The sequence below is a fragment of the Drosophila eugracilis genome, unplaced genomic scaffold, assembly GCF_018153835.1.
Source record: "Drosophila eugracilis isolate 14026-0451.02 unplaced genomic scaffold, ASM1815383v1 contig_367, whole genome shotgun sequence".
Taxonomy (NCBI): domain Eukaryota; kingdom Metazoa; phylum Arthropoda; class Insecta; order Diptera; family Drosophilidae; genus Drosophila; species Drosophila eugracilis.
In genome coordinates this window covers 5,655,411-5,672,964 of record NW_024573224.1, presented here as the reverse complement: position 1 = coordinate 5,672,964, position 17,554 = coordinate 5,655,411, and the positions used below count along the sequence as shown (strand labels likewise).

The 17,554-nt window shown below is 43.6% G+C and overlaps 4 protein-coding genes across 15 annotated transcripts; 2 read left to right on the top strand and 2 right to left on the bottom strand.

The window, feature by feature from the left end:
- The first annotated feature begins 1,188 nt into the window (after positions 1-1,188).
- LOC108115883 lies at positions 1,189-4,195 on the top strand. 3 transcript variants are annotated; one of them, XM_017227523.2, is made up of 5 exons: positions 1,189-1,430; positions 2,517-2,638; positions 2,715-3,031; positions 3,162-3,284; positions 3,344-4,195. In XM_017227523.2, the coding sequence occupies exons 2-5, from the start codon at positions 2,633-2,635 to the stop codon at positions 3,822-3,824; spliced, it is 927 nt and encodes a 308-aa protein (XP_017083012.2). In that variant the 5' UTR covers positions 1,189-1,430; positions 2,517-2,632; the 3' UTR covers positions 3,825-4,195. The 3 variants fall into 3 exon arrangements, with proteins under 3 accessions (XP_017083012.2, XP_017083013.2, XP_017083014.2); XM_017227524.2 differs by having other exon boundaries at positions 1,189-1,436; XM_017227525.2 differs by lacking the exon at positions 1,189-1,430 and adding an exon at positions 1,831-1,921.
- A 1,344-nt stretch (positions 4,196-5,539) lies between these two features.
- On the bottom strand, positions 5,540-7,498 carry LOC108115760 (DNA polymerase alpha subunit B). The gene has a single exon (XM_017227327.2). The coding sequence runs from the start codon at positions 7,406-7,408 to the stop codon at positions 5,579-5,581; it is 1,830 nt and encodes a 609-aa protein (XP_017082816.2). The 5' UTR covers positions 7,409-7,498; the 3' UTR covers positions 5,540-5,578.
- Positions 7,499-7,584: 86 nt separating this feature from the next.
- LOC108115853 (protein RUFY3) lies at positions 7,585-17,461 on the top strand. 7 transcript variants are annotated; one of them, XM_017227472.2, is made up of 7 exons: positions 8,649-8,777; positions 8,893-9,725; positions 13,116-13,549; positions 13,609-13,859; positions 13,918-14,320; positions 16,261-16,358; positions 16,491-17,461. In XM_017227472.2, exons 2-7 carry the CDS (start codon positions 8,915-8,917, stop codon positions 17,116-17,118), a joined length of 2,625 nt encoding a protein of 874 aa, XP_017082961.1. In that variant the 5' UTR covers positions 8,649-8,777; positions 8,893-8,914; the 3' UTR covers positions 17,119-17,461. The 7 variants fall into 7 exon arrangements, with proteins under 7 accessions (XP_017082963.1, XP_017082964.1, XP_017082961.1 ...); XM_017227474.2 differs by lacking the exons at positions 8,649-8,777; positions 8,893-9,725 and adding an exon at positions 7,585-8,136; XM_017227470.2 differs by lacking the exon at positions 8,649-8,777 and having other exon boundaries at positions 8,813-9,725.
- Positions 9,889-13,102, bottom strand: LOC108115855. 4 transcript variants are annotated; one of them, XM_017227476.2, is made up of 5 exons: positions 11,384-13,102; positions 10,962-11,323; positions 10,839-10,908; positions 10,669-10,769; positions 9,889-10,614 (listed from the first exon to the last, which is right to left on the bottom strand). In XM_017227476.2, exons 1-5 carry the CDS (start codon positions 13,023-13,025, stop codon positions 10,570-10,572), a joined length of 2,220 nt encoding a protein of 739 aa, XP_017082965.1. In that variant the 5' UTR covers positions 13,026-13,102; the 3' UTR covers positions 9,889-10,569. The 4 variants fall into 4 exon arrangements, with proteins under 4 accessions (XP_017082965.1, XP_017082966.1, XP_017082969.1 ...); XM_017227477.2 differs by having other exon boundaries at positions 10,839-10,905; XM_017227480.2 differs by lacking the exon at positions 9,889-10,614 and having other exon boundaries at positions 10,670-10,769; positions 10,839-10,892.
- Positions 17,462-17,554: the final 93 nt, after the last annotated feature.

The following is a 17,554-nucleotide window of genomic DNA, read 5'->3' as shown; positions in this document are numbered from 1 at the left end:
TCAAAGCCTTGGTCGTCCGGTGTGTTTGCGCTTTCCAAAGAAGAAGCTCCCTTAAACGGCTTATGATGTGCGTATGTGGGTCGGACATAACGTCCAACATACTCTGCCGCATCCTCATCAATCCCATTGAAGATTTGTGCGAAGGAGCTGGACAGGTGCGTTAAAAAACGCGCATAAAAACAAATTCCGGGCTGAAGGTGGCTCTAATAGAAAAAGGGGCAGAATATTGGGGCAGAAACAACCCAAAATTTCGTTTCTTCGATGCCAAGACGGTTGGAAGCCTTTATAAAACAAAATGGCTTACCCGCAAAGTATTAATTTTAGTTATTTTCATTTATTTTTAAGTTTTTAATAAAAGTGCCAAAAATTTTGTTCAGGCAAATTCACCCTTATTTATGTTATTTAATTTTTAAAAATCAACCATTGAAGGTAAAAAGTTGAAATAAACTTTGTCGTGTTATGTTTTATAACATTATATGTATAAATTTTGGTTTATTTAAATATCTCAATTTAAGGGAGAAATCGTGCCCTAAAGTTCATGAAGCCTTCTGTGCCAAAAATTTAGTTCGGCACTGTATGTATGTTGACCTTGCTATTGGGATTTCGCTTCCCCAAATTTCTTATTCTTTCGCTTTGACACGCCCCCGCAGCGCCTTTTTTCACATCGGGTCGATGTGCAATTTAATGATGATTACCCCAAACCAAAGCCAACTGACGACTGTGTGGCAGCAATGTACATTATCATTTTTTGTTATTTAGCTCGCTAATGACGTTCGCATTTGGGAGCTGCTATCGTTGTTGTAGCTGTTGTTGTTGTTGCTCCATCGCACAACCTAATGATGATGATGATGACCGGCAAATACGTGTTGGTGTGACTGGGTGTGCGTTTGTGTGTGCATTATGCTCCAACAAAAGCGGCTATGGAAAGGGGAGGGAATATGTATGTAGGGGGAGCTGAAAATGATGATGATGAGCGATGAAATGCTTTTGCATTGTGGCGCCCTAACGAGCTGAGCGATTGGTGAGCAAGAAAAATGGCAGATGACTTGGAAATTTCCCCCCTAAGACCATAAAACCTTTTGGCACATTTTAAAGCCTCAACGTATTTGCAGCGACTCTCTGGCAACATATCGCTCCCGCGACCATCTGGCAACTCTGCGCTGGCAAACACACACTAGCCGCACCGCTCACACCTTGTTGCTCTCCGGAGAACATCGAAAAGCGAGAGCTGCGCAGCGTAGGAGCTACAAAACTACGTTTTTCGTGTGTTTCCCTCTTGAAGATAATTAAAATTTAATTATTTGACTTATTATTAAGTTTTGTGCCCCTGCTGTTGGCGTCGTCGTCGATGTTGTTGTCGGTGCATGGAGAAGAAGAGAAGCGCAACAATAGAACGCAATCAACGCAAGAAAATCGGATGTGGATGTGATGTGAGTGTGTGTATCTCTGAAAGGGAAAAATATGTGCGTGTGTATTCGAGAAAAGTAACATCTCCTCCCGCAAATTACATGGGCTCCCTCGCCCGCCCTCTGCCGACCCCACAAATCTAGGGACGTCGCAGTCGACGTCGGCGGAGCATCTTCATCCGCATCTCAACCCAACTCTCTTGTATACTTGAATTACCGCTTCACTTCGATTCCAGCCGTCACCGCAGCCACTTCGCGCAGTCCATCTTCTGCCGAATGCAAATTGCAACTTGTTTCTCTCGCACAATTAATATTTGTTTACCGTTTACCGTTCGGTTTGCATTACATGTGTGTTTGTTTGTGCGGGAGAGGCTGAGCTACCTCAGTGTATGTGTTGGTACCGGCTTAATGATAATTGAAAGCTAGAATAAAAGATAAACAGCCTCGACTATGAGATACCCTCTTATGCTGATAAATATATTACATTTTCATGGATTAACTGAAGACCTTATATGGTAACTTATTGAACGTAGGCCGAACCTATAAGTTATTTATTTCTAGTGGATTTGTTAAAAGCAACCACATAAATAATAAAAAATGTGTTGATTTCTACCTTCTTATTTCTCCATGTATGAAATGTATTATGGCACTACAAAAACAAGTACCCCACAGGTTAAAAAGAACATTTTTTTTTTTAATTGTTTTGTTTTCCTTAACCACAATATACCTTTCAACTCCACGAGTACCTAGTAAAATCTGCAATAATAATGACAATATTATAAAGAGGCCAGTTACATACATGCATACATCATAATGTCGGTTTTTGGGGGCGGCTTGGATTGTACATTGAATCCCTTAAAGCTTTAAAGACTTTACATTTTAATTACAATTTCATTGCAATTAAATCGTCATCAAATAAGCGATTTTGTGGTTTTCAAACCATATGTTTGGTTACTCTCTTTACAAACTTTCCAAAGAATCTTTGGAAGTCATCAGTATTCATAAAATTCCTGTACGGTTTTTTTTTCTAATACTCCACATTTGGCTTCCTGGTCATCTACGAGATAATAATAACAACTATTAAAATAATTTTATTTTCATTATTTTCAGGAGTCAATCCGTGTACATTATGCCAGTCTACTAGATAAACCGATTCATGTCCTGCTTCAGCTGGCAGTCGAAGATTGTCGGGCAATCCCAGTTGTCGGCAGTAAGACCCATGTGAAATGCCTGTAAGTTGTCTTTGTAGTCAACTATTTTTATCTATGTAATAACCTATTTATTTAATATGAAATATATCCACGTTAGTATGAAAAATTCAATAAAAAGCGCCGACAATGGGAGGATAGTGGTGTTCTAGAGCTGATTAAACTATGGAAAGTCTGCGCCTATGAGCTGCGCACCATCAAACGCAATGGCCATCTCTATGTGGCAATGGCCAAGCAGCTAACCTCGCTGGGCGTCCCTGTAACTGCACTGGAGGTTCATTTTAAAGTCAACAATCTCACGCAGCGATACCGTCAGGAGCAGAAAACCTTCGAGACCACGGGCATAATCAGCACCTGGAAGTTTTACAGTCAAGTGGATGATGTATTCAAGAGTCTGGCCGCGCACACCGGTTTTAAGTGGGTTATAGATAATAAAAGATATAATATTAGTTAAGAGAGAAAGGAGTGATTTATAATTTTCTCTTCATTGCCTATAAGCAAATTTAACTTTTAAACCAAACCAACTAATATCTATATATTTCTGCAGAGACAAACGCATGACGAGTGCATCCAATACTAGCAGCTTACCATCTACATCCGAGTCACCAGTTTGGAAAAATCCAATGTCTCAGCAAGAGTTTAATAGCAACAATACGGAGGGGTTCTATAAGTGAGCGCAAGCACCAATTACTTTTAGCTTAAACCATAAATAATTATTGTAATTTCCAGGACCGAGTACGGCATGCACCGGCACTTTATGGACCACTCCCAGCCGCCGCCCAATGCAGGAAGCGTGGATAACTTCATGGCATCCTCAGCTGCCGTGGCGGCAGTGGCTGCCGCTGCTTCAGCCCGCCTTGCGGATAACAACATGGATCAGCAAATGAACGCGGCTGCTGGAGGTAGCGGCGGCAGTGGCGGAGGCGGGGGCAACACCAATGGTGGTGTAGCCAACTACCAAAAGATCAAGAAGTCGCACGAGGACTATGACAAGTTCGTAGACATAGTGAAGAACATTGTGGATACCCACAAGAACACTCCAGATAAGGTAGACACTTTTGGGGACTTTATCAAGTCATACATGAAGCGGTGGCCAGAGCGGCTGCAGGACGAGGCCATTAACCACATCACCAACTACGTGATTGTCAAGAACATGGAGCACAGCATGGTCAGCAGCCACAATCCCGATGGGGTCAACAACCGACAATAACAATACAAGCAGGAGCCCAACAACTGAACGAGTTGTTGGACGAGGCAGCTCCAGGAACCAGGCACTGAAGGCGAACGAAGTGAGAGGGCAGGCGAGGATTACTTAAGGTGGCACGCAGTTACTTAACCGCATCTGAGTTGCAGCCAAGTTCATTGGACACATACACGGCATACAGTATTTTTTGTATAGTTAAAATATACATTGGAGTTTTAGTTCTCGGCGATCGCTCCCTTCATACAGAGTTGACTTCAGTATTGGGGGGCATGATCAATCGTAAATAGAGATCCTAGAGAGTACGTTACATTTAGACACCATTTCCTACTGTTAGCTGTAAACTATTATACATAAATTAATAAACGCTTTAACGATTATTTATTATTTGAGTTATCAAATATTTAGGCTTCTAGTTTAAATATTGATTTAGTTTGTCCAGAACTTAAGATCACATAGTGCCTTGCATGCTCTCTTCTTTTATGTCCTTCTCCCCTGAGAAATCCAGAATGGTGCAATTTTTACGCTCCATATATCGCGCAAATTTCATATATAGTTTAACGATTCCTTCGGCCGCAATAAAAGTGAGACCTCCAAGAAGAGATCCTTGCCATACATTATCAATAGAGTAAAACAGAGCCCGACCCATTGCGTATGATATGGTGGGCAAGAGGACGGCTTCGACGAATGCTCTCGAAATCCGAGGAGGCCAAGGTGGTGATGGAATGCTTAGCGGTTTATATTCCTGATATATATTCTTCTTATAGAAGAGTTTCACAACGGGAAGCTTCCACATCGCTGAGATACAGTTTCGAACTAGGCCTAATAGGGCATCTTCCCAGGGAAATAAGCGACTAAGTATCACACCAACTGGGATTAATGGCAGTCCAACAAGTACAAATAAACAGTCGCCATTCTGAATTATGGAAGTGGCGAGCTCATAACCAACTATCTGCACAAATGACACCGCTCCAATTGTAAGGGCTAACCAATAAATAGAGGCTATCAATAAAAGACTCCCCACAAAGGGACTCAGGGTATATGTAATGAAATCATCTATCACCTCCAAGGCAACAGCTATGTGACTACCTTTAGGGTACCGAATGTGGTACATACACATACAATTTGGGCACCGAACTGCGCTCTTTTCGTCGATCAATCTGAGAAGACAGCTCTCATGTACCCATTTGGTGATTCCTTCGCATGTGCATGGATAAACCCAAGTCAACTGTTCATTCTTATAATAAGGATAAAGTAAGCATATCCAGCAACAGCGCAGTGGGTCCGTGAGATCTTCCAATGAAACCGTTACAAGTGTTGGATTCTCATCCACGCGGGATGTCTCAGTGGAGCCATCCTCAGCTGCAGGTTGAGGCACTAATTTAGACATTAAAATTTAAAAAAGAATTCAGTTCCTGGAATTCCTTTATAAATGTTATAAAAGTTGTTCTACAAAATTAGAACTGTTGCAAAACTCAAAGTTTACTCAGACATTTTAAAATAAATTTTAAACATTCATATAATTGTTATTTTTTTATAGGTTTGGAATATTTTTAATAGAAGTAGAGGGCACAAAGTTATAATATTAATAATATAAATATAATTGTACTTTTATATTACCCTTATCAATGTTCATAAATCGTAACGAGAGAGAGAAAAACTCAAAAATTTCTCATTATTTTTATCACCATTTAAAATTGATACATTGATTGAAACAGGTCTGGTAGGATACTTGGCTTATGGTTTATTTTGCTATGTATAATTTAGATACGTTGGACTTGACACGCAACACTGTTGAACATGTTGGTCACCTTTCCAGGCACTGAGGGTGTCACCAGAAACCTAGCAAAAGTCCCGCCTTTCTTGTCAGAGAGCCGACCAGGATTGATTACCAGGCAGTCGTTGACCAGACGGATGAAGTGCCGCTGATCACCTGGCAGGATGAGTACATTTGGCAGTTGTTTAAGCTGGCCGTATTTGAGTGCTAGCTGGGAATCGTATGCCATATCCTCGTCCGCCGGCGGATACAAGGGATAAAAGGAACCTTGGTGAAACAGGTGGTTGATAGCTCTGTGCATCCGCTCCCCGGCATTTGCAGCGAACTCGTGGCTTAGTAAATGATCCACCACATCGGTGGAGGTGACGCCCAGCGTGATACCATCTAGGTCCACTAAAGAAGGATCAGGTAGCATATGCAGATTGGGATATGTTTTGCGAAGAGCTGGAGGTGGGGTCGGATATACAGAGTGCGACATGGCATCCTTCTGACTACTGACAACAAGAACGGCGGTGTGGCTTCCAATTGCCTCCATTATCCCACCAATCATCTTATCAAAGAAGGAATCGAAAGTCTCGGCTAGTTCGCCAACCATCTTGTGATCAGCATCCAGAAAGGGTCCAGTGAGCACCAACACATCGGGTCTGTGCTCTTTGAGATACTTTAGCAGGTCGTGCAATGGCTCGTAGAACAGATCTGTGCTATCTGTAAAAGGTCCACCGGCCACCACAAACTGCAGCTCTCTATCAACTTTCAGAGGAGTGGCTGGCGTCAGTTTTCGTTCTGTGTGAATATCCTCTACTATAAAGGTTTTGCCTCTTGAAATGAATCCTTTGGCGAGTACCACTTGACCGGGGAATATGCTCGCAGACTTGACTCTGGTAAAGTTTAGCGTAAGTGTGGTGTCCTCAACATCTTCTACATCGTCATCTATAACGACCAAAAAGGCGGAGTAGGCATCCAGTGGTCCATCGTCCTCTGAGTGGATCATTCCCACCGCGTGTAGTCCACCTGCGGCCTGCAGTGCCTGTCTTTCCTGCGGGTACCAACTGCACTCGGCTGCTCCTGTTTCACCAAGTTTCTTTTCTACCAGCGCCCGTCCGGTGTCATCAATGCGGTCGTGCAGGTCGTCACATCGCTCGGCGAGCAGATCGTTCATGTAGCCTAGATTGCCTACGGTCAGTGGTACGTTCTTGTGAAGCAGTTTCTGGGTCACAGGTACCGTGTGCTCAATCTCCGAGTGCCAAGTGGACTTGGCTAGAAGTTTGGGATGGCCAAAGGAGTCCACAATGTCGCCAGGCTTGCCGGTAACTGACAAGGTTGGTGTTCCCACCGCTGGATTCCTTTTGGCGGATTGGGGTGTGTAGCTGGCGGGACTGAAAAGCACGCCGCTCTTGAGGTTGGAACTGTGTCCCGAATTTTTTTTAGCCTTAGGAGTGTGCAATGCTGAGGATTCCATCGTTGATTCGCTGACATAGTCGTCAATCATTGGATCGTCCTCCATCACACCATAGGTGGCCAGAGAGCTCGTCTCTGCAACAGAGGATTGAACATAGGGTTTGGCCTTTTGCGCGGATGCCTTGGATCCGATCTTGTCCTTTCTCAGCTGCAGCACCTTACGCTCAAAGTCGCCTAGGTTTTCGATAGCAGGATCTTCGCCATGGAGGTGCGATAAACTGAAAGCCATCCACTGCTCCACGAACTCAGTAGCGTCGTGGATATTATATGAAATGGCCAGCTCCACGCACCTGTCTAGCACCGAAGGCTCCGGTTCCACGCCCATTTCGTCAAACTGTTGCTTTAATTCCACATCCATTTGTTGTCCTTTTAAATATTTGTGCTGCTTTCATAAATAAACACAGGCAATATATTTTTGGCGGCAAACATGTACAACGTTGCCAGACTGTATTTATGGAAATCCCTCTCAGTTTCGTAATGTTATCGAGTTGCGATAACCGTGACCAGCAATTAGTTATCGCCCATCCTCAATTGCAAATGCAACAGCTGTTTTCGTTTTGTATTGATAAACTTTTTTTGTTTACTCCGTGCTCAATTAAAATAAAGCGGAATTCGTGGTTATTATCGAGTTGGATTAATTCATATGACCTCGTGGAGTGTCTGAAAAAGTGTCTCGAAGTGAGTGAGTCGCCATGAGCACAGACGATCTGCTGGTGCGCCGCGAAAAAAGCGAGGATTCCCAATCGCTTTCCCGTTCGCCAAGTGCTTCCGTTTCGGTTCCGCCCCTCACTGGAGGAGTAGCAGGTGCGCCTGCGCCCAATTCCTCCACATCCTCGCTGGACCGCCTACGTAATACTTTACGGCGCACGGAGAGCATATCCTCGCAGATCTTCAGCCACATCTCAACGCAGTTCTCGAATGCAGCAGCAGCTGCAGCCGCTTCCGAAGTAATTGATGGCACCACCACGTATCCGTATCCTGAGGTGCCCACGCCACCTGTTGTACCTGTTGTCCCGGATACGAATGCGATTGCCAGTGCTCCATCCCCGTCGCCATCTAAAATCAGTGCTAAAAGAATGAAACGCGGTAAGTTTTGATTAGTTTTCTTAGATTCTTTTACAATTTAGATAATTTCAAAAAACCTTTACACGTAAAAAAAAAAAATATAAAAATATAAATATTTAAATGAATCCAATTAATTCATTAAGAAAAAGGGGAATTCAGGTATTTTTAAATATTCTAAAAGGGCACAGACGCTTAAAAAGACTATTTCAGTTAAAAATATTTTATAAGTTTTATATTATAAAATAAATAATACAAATTAATTGCAATAATAATAAAGCCTTAAAGTGTATAAATATATTCCGTGGATTGAAACTTATCTTTCAAATTTACTTGTCTATAAATTATTTATATATTTATATATAATATAAATAATATTTAACGATTATGAAATAAACTTACATCAAAATTCTGTCAACGGTAAAACATAAATAAGATATAACTGCACCATCAAGAACACCCCCAACGAAAGCTCCCGGAAAGCTCATGAGCTTGGCACACTTGACAAATCAATAGGATAAAGAACTTTATGCCAGTCTTACTCAACGTGTACACAACAGGATAACGTAGCAACCTTAAAGCGGCGATTATTTTCACTTAGTTGGTTAATTTTACAATAAAAACCCTCTTAAAAAGAGGTTTTCGAAAGGAGAAATCACGTTAAGGTAATACCAGCAGTTAAGGAAAAACTGCAGCAAAGGAACATTTGAACTAATTGAGCAGCAAATATCGATATATGTATACATCTGTATTTTTATGGACGCCCACGTACACACACAGGAAATTTGGAAGCCCTAGCAAAATGCGTGGACTCGTCGAGGATTCGAAAAAGACCAAGTTGTCGTCCTCGAACAACAACAACATTAGCACTAGCAGTAGTAGCAGTCGCATAAAATCGTCAAATACTACAGGATCAGGATCCAGTGCAAGTGGCAGCACTGCAAAGCCATTAAGGAGTGCGGTGAAAACGCCAACAATGAGCAGCACGACGTCATTGGCAGCAGGAACAGCAGCGGCCAAGAAGGCGCCTCATACGGGGCAACAACAAGTTGGCAAGTCTGCAAAGTCCTCGACGGCAGCAACAACAGCAGCAACAGCAACAACTGGAACGCCAACAACAAGGGCACAGGCAGCGGCGGCCAAAATTCAAAAGGGTCAGAATCCACCCTCACAACAAGTGCAACCGAAACAGCAGCAACCACAGACACAGCAGCAACCCTTAGTGGTGCAACAGCAACAGCAGCAACATCAGGCAAACAACAGCAGCAACACGATTGCCCTGCCAAAAGCCTCGCATGCCAACACCAGTGAGGAGTTGGCCGGCGGTGTCCAGGACACAATTTACCTGTGCAACTTTCGGGTATCTGTCGATGGCGAGTGGCTGTGCCTCAAGGAGCTGCAGGATATAGATGTTGCCGGTGGAACAGGCAGTCAGGCAGTGCAGACCAGTGAAAAACTGGGTGGAGTCCCATCGCAGACTGGCTTTGGGTCTAACTTTAATACTGGCTCCAATTCCAGCAAGCGTAACAGCAAACGCTTCTCTGGACTGTCCACCGGCAGTGGAGGAGGAGGAAGCGGCGGGGGAGGCGGCGCCCTGGACATCACGGACAATGGTATTATGGCAATTGAAAACCTTATCGGCCGCCGGCTGTGCGACATGGTCCACAGTGGCTCCTCGGCACTCGGCCAGTCCCAGTCACACTCCCAGTCGCAGCACCAGAGTGTCGGCCTCTTCGCCGAGTGGTCGCATCTCTGTAGGTCGCTTCTTGATGCCTCTGTTGCCCAGCACGCTCCTACTTTGTAGCTTCTCTTCATTTCTCGTTATCTGATTATCCGATTGAATACTTTGGGTCAACAAAATCAGTAGGGATGTCCATATGTTTTTATAGGTTTTTGATAATAATCTTGGTTTTAATTTATTTTTCTTTAAATATTAAGTGTTTTTTAAGTGTCCTTGGTTTGCTATTATTTTATTTACACTCCTAAGAAACTCACATTTTTTAATACATTGATTTGTATTTATGTTTACGTAAAGTCGTTACATTATGCTTTTAGATTAATTTGGTATAATCGTCGCTCTTGGGATCGGGTTCCATTTGAGATTCGTAGCAAGCACCAAAGCCTATAAAAAGGTATGGGTATTTAGATCTTGGTTCTCGATTTTGTTGGCCCTTGTAATCTCCTATCAATTTGCATGCCTCTTTGCATTGTTGCACATTTAGTTGCTTGCTCTTGTGATACAAAGGGTTAAACGAAAAGGGCTTCTAATCTTACCTGAATCTATAAACTTAATACACACTGGTCGACCCCCTTAAGTTATCTTCTCAAATCGTTTCCAATAGTCTGAAATGAGTATTCAACTGCACTCTCGTCTTAAAAGATTAAATTGAAGTCTTATCAGAAAATATAAACTTAACAAAATTGCAATGAAAAAAAAACAGGTAAACAGATTGCCAATTAGTCATCAAAGGTTGTTTCCCAGCTTGGTGAATCCTTTATCGACTTAGATGAGGTTATCTAGATTAGTTTTAGTCACTCTTATTAACGGGAACGTACCTCAGTGTTACCCTTTTGACGTCCCGTCACCGGTTCCGGTTTTTCTCGGGACTTCTGCTTTCTGTGTAGAAGGGGCTCGTCGGAAGACTCGTTGTCCGTCACTGATAGTTAAAGTTAAAGATTAATCTTTAACTTTAAGGAATGTTGGAAACGTATGTAATTAAGCTTACCAATCCTCACATGTTTGGTCTTTCGCCTTTCCGATGATGACGGCTTTCTGTCTTCTGAGGATTTGGTCTGCTGGTAATTTTGGGTTCAGGACTTCGAAAGCTGGTAAACTTTTCATAACTTACCTCTTTTCTCCGCTCCTTAGAGTCCTTAGACTTTTTCCGGTTGGTCTCCTCCCTATCTTGCTGCTGTAGCTTTTTCTCCCTGTTCATGATGAGCAGATCGCTTTCCGAGGTGGGAATGGCGGGAAGGGTTGATTTCAGAACAGCTTTATTAGAAGTTTGAAGTGGACGATGGGATGACGAGTCCTCAGAGAGAAGTTTTACGACGGGAACATTTTTTGTCGTTCCATCACGACCTTTTTCTGGTATATAGTATTCCTGTCCTTTCGCTCGGGAAAACTTCAGGGGCACACACTTCCTATTGAACTGGCATCCCAATGAAGAGGTTGAGGTATAGGAATCTAACTCCGTGTTCTCTGGAAACCCTGTAATTTTGAATATTTGCTTGTGTTTTTAAACCTAATAAGATAATAATACTGACTTACCATCAATATGAATCGATCTTTGGGAGGTGGAGCGACCAGATCCAGAGTAGTAGTATCTTCGAGCACCTTCAGGTTCGTTTTTACCCACTTCATTTTGGCTCTCGGACTCTTTAACTACCAGGGTGTCTTTTGGTTTTTTCGATTTGTCCGTAGGTAGAGGTACCTCAGCATCCGGTGGAACTCTCTTTTTCCTACCTCGTCGCATGCAACAACAGATGATAAGGAGAATAATGAGCAGGAGCAGGGCCAGAAAGGCGGCAATGCACCATATTAAGGTTTCATCATTGTCGCACTCCCGGCATTCTTCCTGCTCGTCCTGACCATTTTGAACTGTGTCCAGTCCGGTGAGCCACTCGTTCCGTTTCTCCTGCCCATGTTCTGATTCTGAAGGTTCCTGCCAGTTAATAGCAGAACGACTTAGTTTGCGGGATTCCTTTCTAGATGAGGAGAATAAACCCACCGCCTTATCTTTTTTGGATAATGCCCGGGATTCTCGAGACTCTTCCTCCGGAATTTTCTTCTGAATCAAAAGCCTCTCTTTGATCTGCAGAACTCCTCCCAGACCTGGGTAGAAAATATCATCTCCGTAGTGCATCTGCAGATTTTCGCGTATCCAGGCGAGCAATTGTCGATTATAGTTGATCTGACTAACGCCCTGAAATCGATAACAATCTGTCAGGGTCTGAAAGAATTTCACCAGGACGAATGCGGATCTTGTAGACCGAAGATTGTAGATGCGGCGCTTTCGAAAGGGCAGGTATATGTTGGTAAGGAAGCCGTTCTCATCCGGCATCTCAAGTCGCGGTAGTGTCACAATCATAGTTCCCTGATCTGATTCCTGGGAAACACAGCTTTGATCCAGTAGGGCACAGCTTGAGGCATCCCCATGGGGCACACAACCCTTGGGCAGCTTGAGGGGCTCGATCTTCATGTCCTTAAACTGATTCATTATATCCTTGCCTGGAGTTCGCCAGCCATTTCCATTGGTATTGAGAGTCGTCCGGCTCTGGCGATAAATATTCACCAAGCGCTCCACGGTGTTCGTTTTGATGCGTCCAGCATAGTAGGAAACCTGAGCCATAGGCACTAGATAATAGCGAAGGTAACCACCCAAAGCGTCGTAGAAAGCTCTCTGAAGGATAAGTCTCGTATCCTCGTCCGACATTTGCTTTACAATCTGATTAACCGTATTGAAGTACCGAAGAATCATGTGGACAACGTTGTCGGTCAGAAGGCATTGTGGAAAGGACTTCGGCACAAGCAGCTCAAAGTCCCGACGGGCGGATAACAGAGCAATGTCCTCCGTGGAGAAGCAGTTCTTGCGGTAGTTGCCAAACAGATTGGTGCCCAGGAAATCATTGGAATTTGAAGTACTCCGCGTTGTCTTTTGTAGTTCCGTGGGCAGATCTTTAAACCATTTCCTTGGCGGGGAATAGGGAGGATCTGCTTTCTGACCAATGTCGGTCCTCTCGTTCAGGCCGTTGCGGTAGGCCCGCAGCTCCGAGCTGAGCATTGATTGCAGGGTTAGTTCGTTTTGAAAATCGTTGGTGGGCACCTCCAAAGTAGCCAGGTCGATGCTGTATATGGGACAACCCCCGGGAGCCAGAAAAAAAAGCAGCCAGGAGAGCACATAAAAGTTCATTACTCAGTTAATCAGTTGTCAGTTGTTTTGAAGCAAATTTCTGCGCCAGCCGAGTCTTTAATCTTCAGACCACGGTTTCTTCATTTGCAGCCCGGGATACGGCGGAAATAGAGCGCAGCAATCTGGTGAACATCTGTAAGTTGGTGGTCAAGGAGCTGTTGGAGCAGTCGCTGCGGTATGGTCGCATGCTGGACTCTGATCACCTGCCGCTGCAGCATTTTTTCATCGTCATTGAGCACGTCCTGGGCCATGGATTGCGACCCAAGAAGGGACTCCTCGGACCCCGCAAGGAACTTTGGGACCTTTTGCAGAGCGTGGAGCACTACTGCCCGGAAGCACAGGATATTACGGCTAGTGTAAGGGATTTGCCTACAGTCCGTACACACATTGGCAGGGCTAGAGCCTGGCTGAGGATTGCTTTAATGCAGAAGAAGCTATCGGATTACCTTCAGGCTCTCATCGAGCACAGAGACGATTCACTGTACGACTACTACGAGCCACATGCTCTAATGATGAGCGATGAGGTCTGAATGCGCTTAATCCTCTGAAGGATCACTTTATAACCCATCTTTTCCTGCTCCAGATCGTTGTGATAATGGGCATTCTAGTAGGCTTAAACGTGATTGATTGTAATCTGTGCGTGAAGGAGGAGGATCTGGATTCCCAGCAGGGCGTCATCGACTTCTCGTTGTACCTGCGATCTAGTTCCAGAAATGCTGACGCCGCCCCAGAGGATGCTGCTCCGCCGGCCGTTATGGATGCCACTGGTCAGGGCAACATGATCGCGGTGTTGGACCAGAAAAACTACATCGAGGAGCTCAACAGGCACTTAAAGTGGGTTATGGCTGTTCAAACATAGAACATCTCAGCTAAGTTATTACACAAATTTCAGCGCCACTGTGGGTAATCTTCAGGCCAAAGTTGAGTCTCTCACGACCACAAATGCCCTGATGAAAGAGGATTTGGCCATCGCTCGGAATAGTTTGTTGGCTTTGCAAGCAGAAAACCAGGCCATGCGGCAGTCCGCTCCAGCAGCGGATAACAGTTCCACTGGATCGGGTGGTTCCTCCGACAAGGACAAAGAGAAGCCGTCCGAGGAGCTAGCTGAAGAGCGTCGTAAGACTAGCGAACTAGAGAAGGAGCTCAAACTGCAGGTGTCCCTCAAGGCGGAGTCTGACATGGCCATGAAACTGCTGGAGAAGGACATCCATGAGAAGCAGGATACGATAGTCTCACTTCGCCGCCAACTGGACGACATCAAACAGATTAACTTGGAGATGTACCGAAAACTGCAGGTTAGTAGTCCACTCAGCATCATCAGGATGGGTTGGTCCAAGGAATCACTTGATCAGATAGTAATATGTATCCTTGTAGATTACTCTCTGATGAACTTGATTCCTTGGAACGCAAAGTGACCCATCTAAATCATAAACACCACTCACAAATCATCTATCCCACATTCATTCGCTCATCTGGTTCTTAGCTTTTATGTATAATTTCCTTTTCGTTTTAAGATTTTGTTTATAATTTAATCATTAGATCCAAGTTAATCGGCTTAAGCCTTAAAATCAAAAAGTAATCCCGTCTAAAATTCAACCAGGAATGTGAAGATGAACTCACACAGAAGGGCGAGATGGTCTCGCGCCTGCAAACGAAAGCCTCACAAATTGGTAACATTTTACAATCGTTAGAAAAGAAATACGAATCGAAGCTCGTCGATCAGCACTACCACGGACCGGGATCGGGAACAGGATCAGGAGCAGGATCTGGAACTGGGGGCGGAGCCATGGGTGGAGAACGGTCACCAACCACCCGGCGACAGCAGAATCTGGAGAAGTTCGAGGCACTCACCAAGAAGCACAAACAAGATGGCCCACCCATGAAGCGCATGCATCTCAAGATGGACGCCTTTCCGCCATTCGATCCAAGCAAATACCGGAAGTCACCGCGTCAACCGGATGCACCCAATCCGGGTGAGCTACAGGAAAGCAAGGATGCCAAGACGCCCACGTCCGCCAAGTCCCTAAACGATGAGCTGGCCGAGGCTGCGGCTGTGGTGAGCCAGCACTTTGGAGTAGATGCATCACAAAGCGATTACATCCTGTGCCGGGAGCAGACAGCAGACGGAGATACTTAAACATTAGCTAAATGTAGAATAAGAGCCTTTGTTAATATGGCCAGTTTCGGTTTTCACAGAATTATTTCAATATATTTGTGTTAGCAGTTCTTGATCTCACAAATCTATAAAGAAATTAGATTTGATTTTGTTTCTCTCAAATGAAAATCTATTCGTTGATCGCTAAAATTAGGTTTATATCATTATTAATGAATGAATTTAGTGCCTGACTGCATTTATACCTAAGGAGAAATTCATTTTCATGAATATTATTTAAAATATATACAAAAAGAAATATTAATCAGAGTTCCCGTTGATTACACAAACAGCCGACATTTGCTGATCTAAATTAGTATTTGATTAGAAATTTGATTAAAACTACAATGTGAAAATCGGAACAGGCTTCTATTGCTCTCAACATCCTTAAGACCTGGATAAGCACTCAAAGTCCGTGTCCAGGTCTCGAATGGAACTCAAAGTGCAACTGCTTATCAAGACTCTCAATTTTGGAGTGCACAACTCAAAGAACCCTATAGCTCTATAGCCAGTGTGTGTGTACCATATAGGATGCCTTTACTCTGTAGACCAGATCCCTTAAATGGATAAAATACCAGTATATGAATTGTTAAAGGTTTTGAATTACTACTGTATGCAACCTGTTAGCTAAATTATCTTCCCCCAGAGCCCCCGTAAGCAAAGATTATATACGATTATACAACTATAACGACGTATGTATGTATATATGTATAGTGTGATTAAGAGGCTTCAGATGTTTATTATACATATGTATGTACATATGGATCCCCACGCAACAGCTTATATTGTAATTATACACTCAGCCTAGTCAAATACAAATATTGTAATTATATATACGAGTATATAAAACTATAAATAAATATTGAGACTATATGAATCTACAAGTCCATGCAATGTATTATACGCGCTGGAGCTTCAGTCTATATTCTAATACTCGTACTCTTCTAAACCGAACCCAGAGAAATAAAACTTATCCGAACCCCAAGTCTTTCATTTTCCACTATACTAACACCGAGATTAAGATTTCAATTCATCTTGGAAATTTGCGACGTTGGTACATCCGCTTATTTTCTTCGTTGGCAGGACTGCAAGGAGTCTTTAACGCACAAAACGGAGTTGATGACCAAGTTGGAGGTCCAGAAGGAGGAAATGACCAACACTATCGATCAGCTGGAGAAGAAGTAAGATCGCGGGGGTTTTTAGAGGGGTAGTAATTAGGGGAAGAAATCATTCTGTTTAATGTGATTTTTTAAAGTTTTCAAGATGTCTTGCCAAGATATTAACTTAAAAAATCCGTGATTGTCACTTCGCAGGTGGAGCCATGACAAGAGCAACCTGGGCGAGATTCTCAAAACCACGTCGCAAACGCTGACCACCCAGGTCACTGCCAGCGAAGAGCGAGCAGCCAGGGCGGAGGCCGAGTCTAGAATTGAACGCGAGTGGCGCATATCCTTGCAGGAGAAGGAACTGAAGCTTAAGGAAAAGATATCCGACTTGCAGGGCTGCCTCAAGGAACTGGCCGAGGAGAAGGAGAGAAACGGGAAGCTCAAGGTTGATCTGGACAAGGTGCGAAAGCAATGGTCAGAGGCACAAACTACGCTGGAGGAGCTTGGCATCCAGCTAAGCGTGAGCAAACTGAAGGTTTCGGAGATGCAGGATCAAGAGCGTCGCCAGCGACAGTTGCTCTCGGGGTCTGCGCAATCTCTGCAGGCTACGGCGGAGGCGGTTGGTAGTCCTGGGATCTGGGCACCGGATTCCATTGCCACCCATTGCACCGCCTGCGAAAGGGAGTTTAATCTCACCAGGCGAAAGCATCACTGCCGCAGCTGCGGGGAGATCTTCTGTAAGGCCTGTTCGGAGCACACTCTGCCCCTCATCAATGCCCAGGGGCAGCCGGGGAAACCAGTACGTGTGTGCGACAACTGTTATGCTGCTAAATGATAATGAATCGATATATTCAGATAGATATTTTTGTATCTTTGACTAGGATTTAGAGGGGTGGAGACCATTTAGAGATTTTTAAATATATGTTAATAGGTTCAAAGTTAAAAGGTGATAAATGCAAATTATCCTATCTTAAAGCATCAGGATGTGTTAGATAGAAATTCCAAAACCCTTTAGAACTATTATTAAAATCTCCGCTCCTAAGAAGTCTCGCGTTCTTGGTTGTGTGTAAATATTTAACCACTTGACCTTGCGAAATATTATTCCCTTTGACTATATATATAATGCATTGATTGAGTTTTGTAATCAAATTATAATAAAATTTGTGTTAAAAAACTAACAAAACTTTAAAAACAAAGTTCTTTTTCATTGCTGAAATGCTGTCCTGCGAAATCTTTCAAAGATATTTGAAACCTTTCAAAATGTTTTTCAA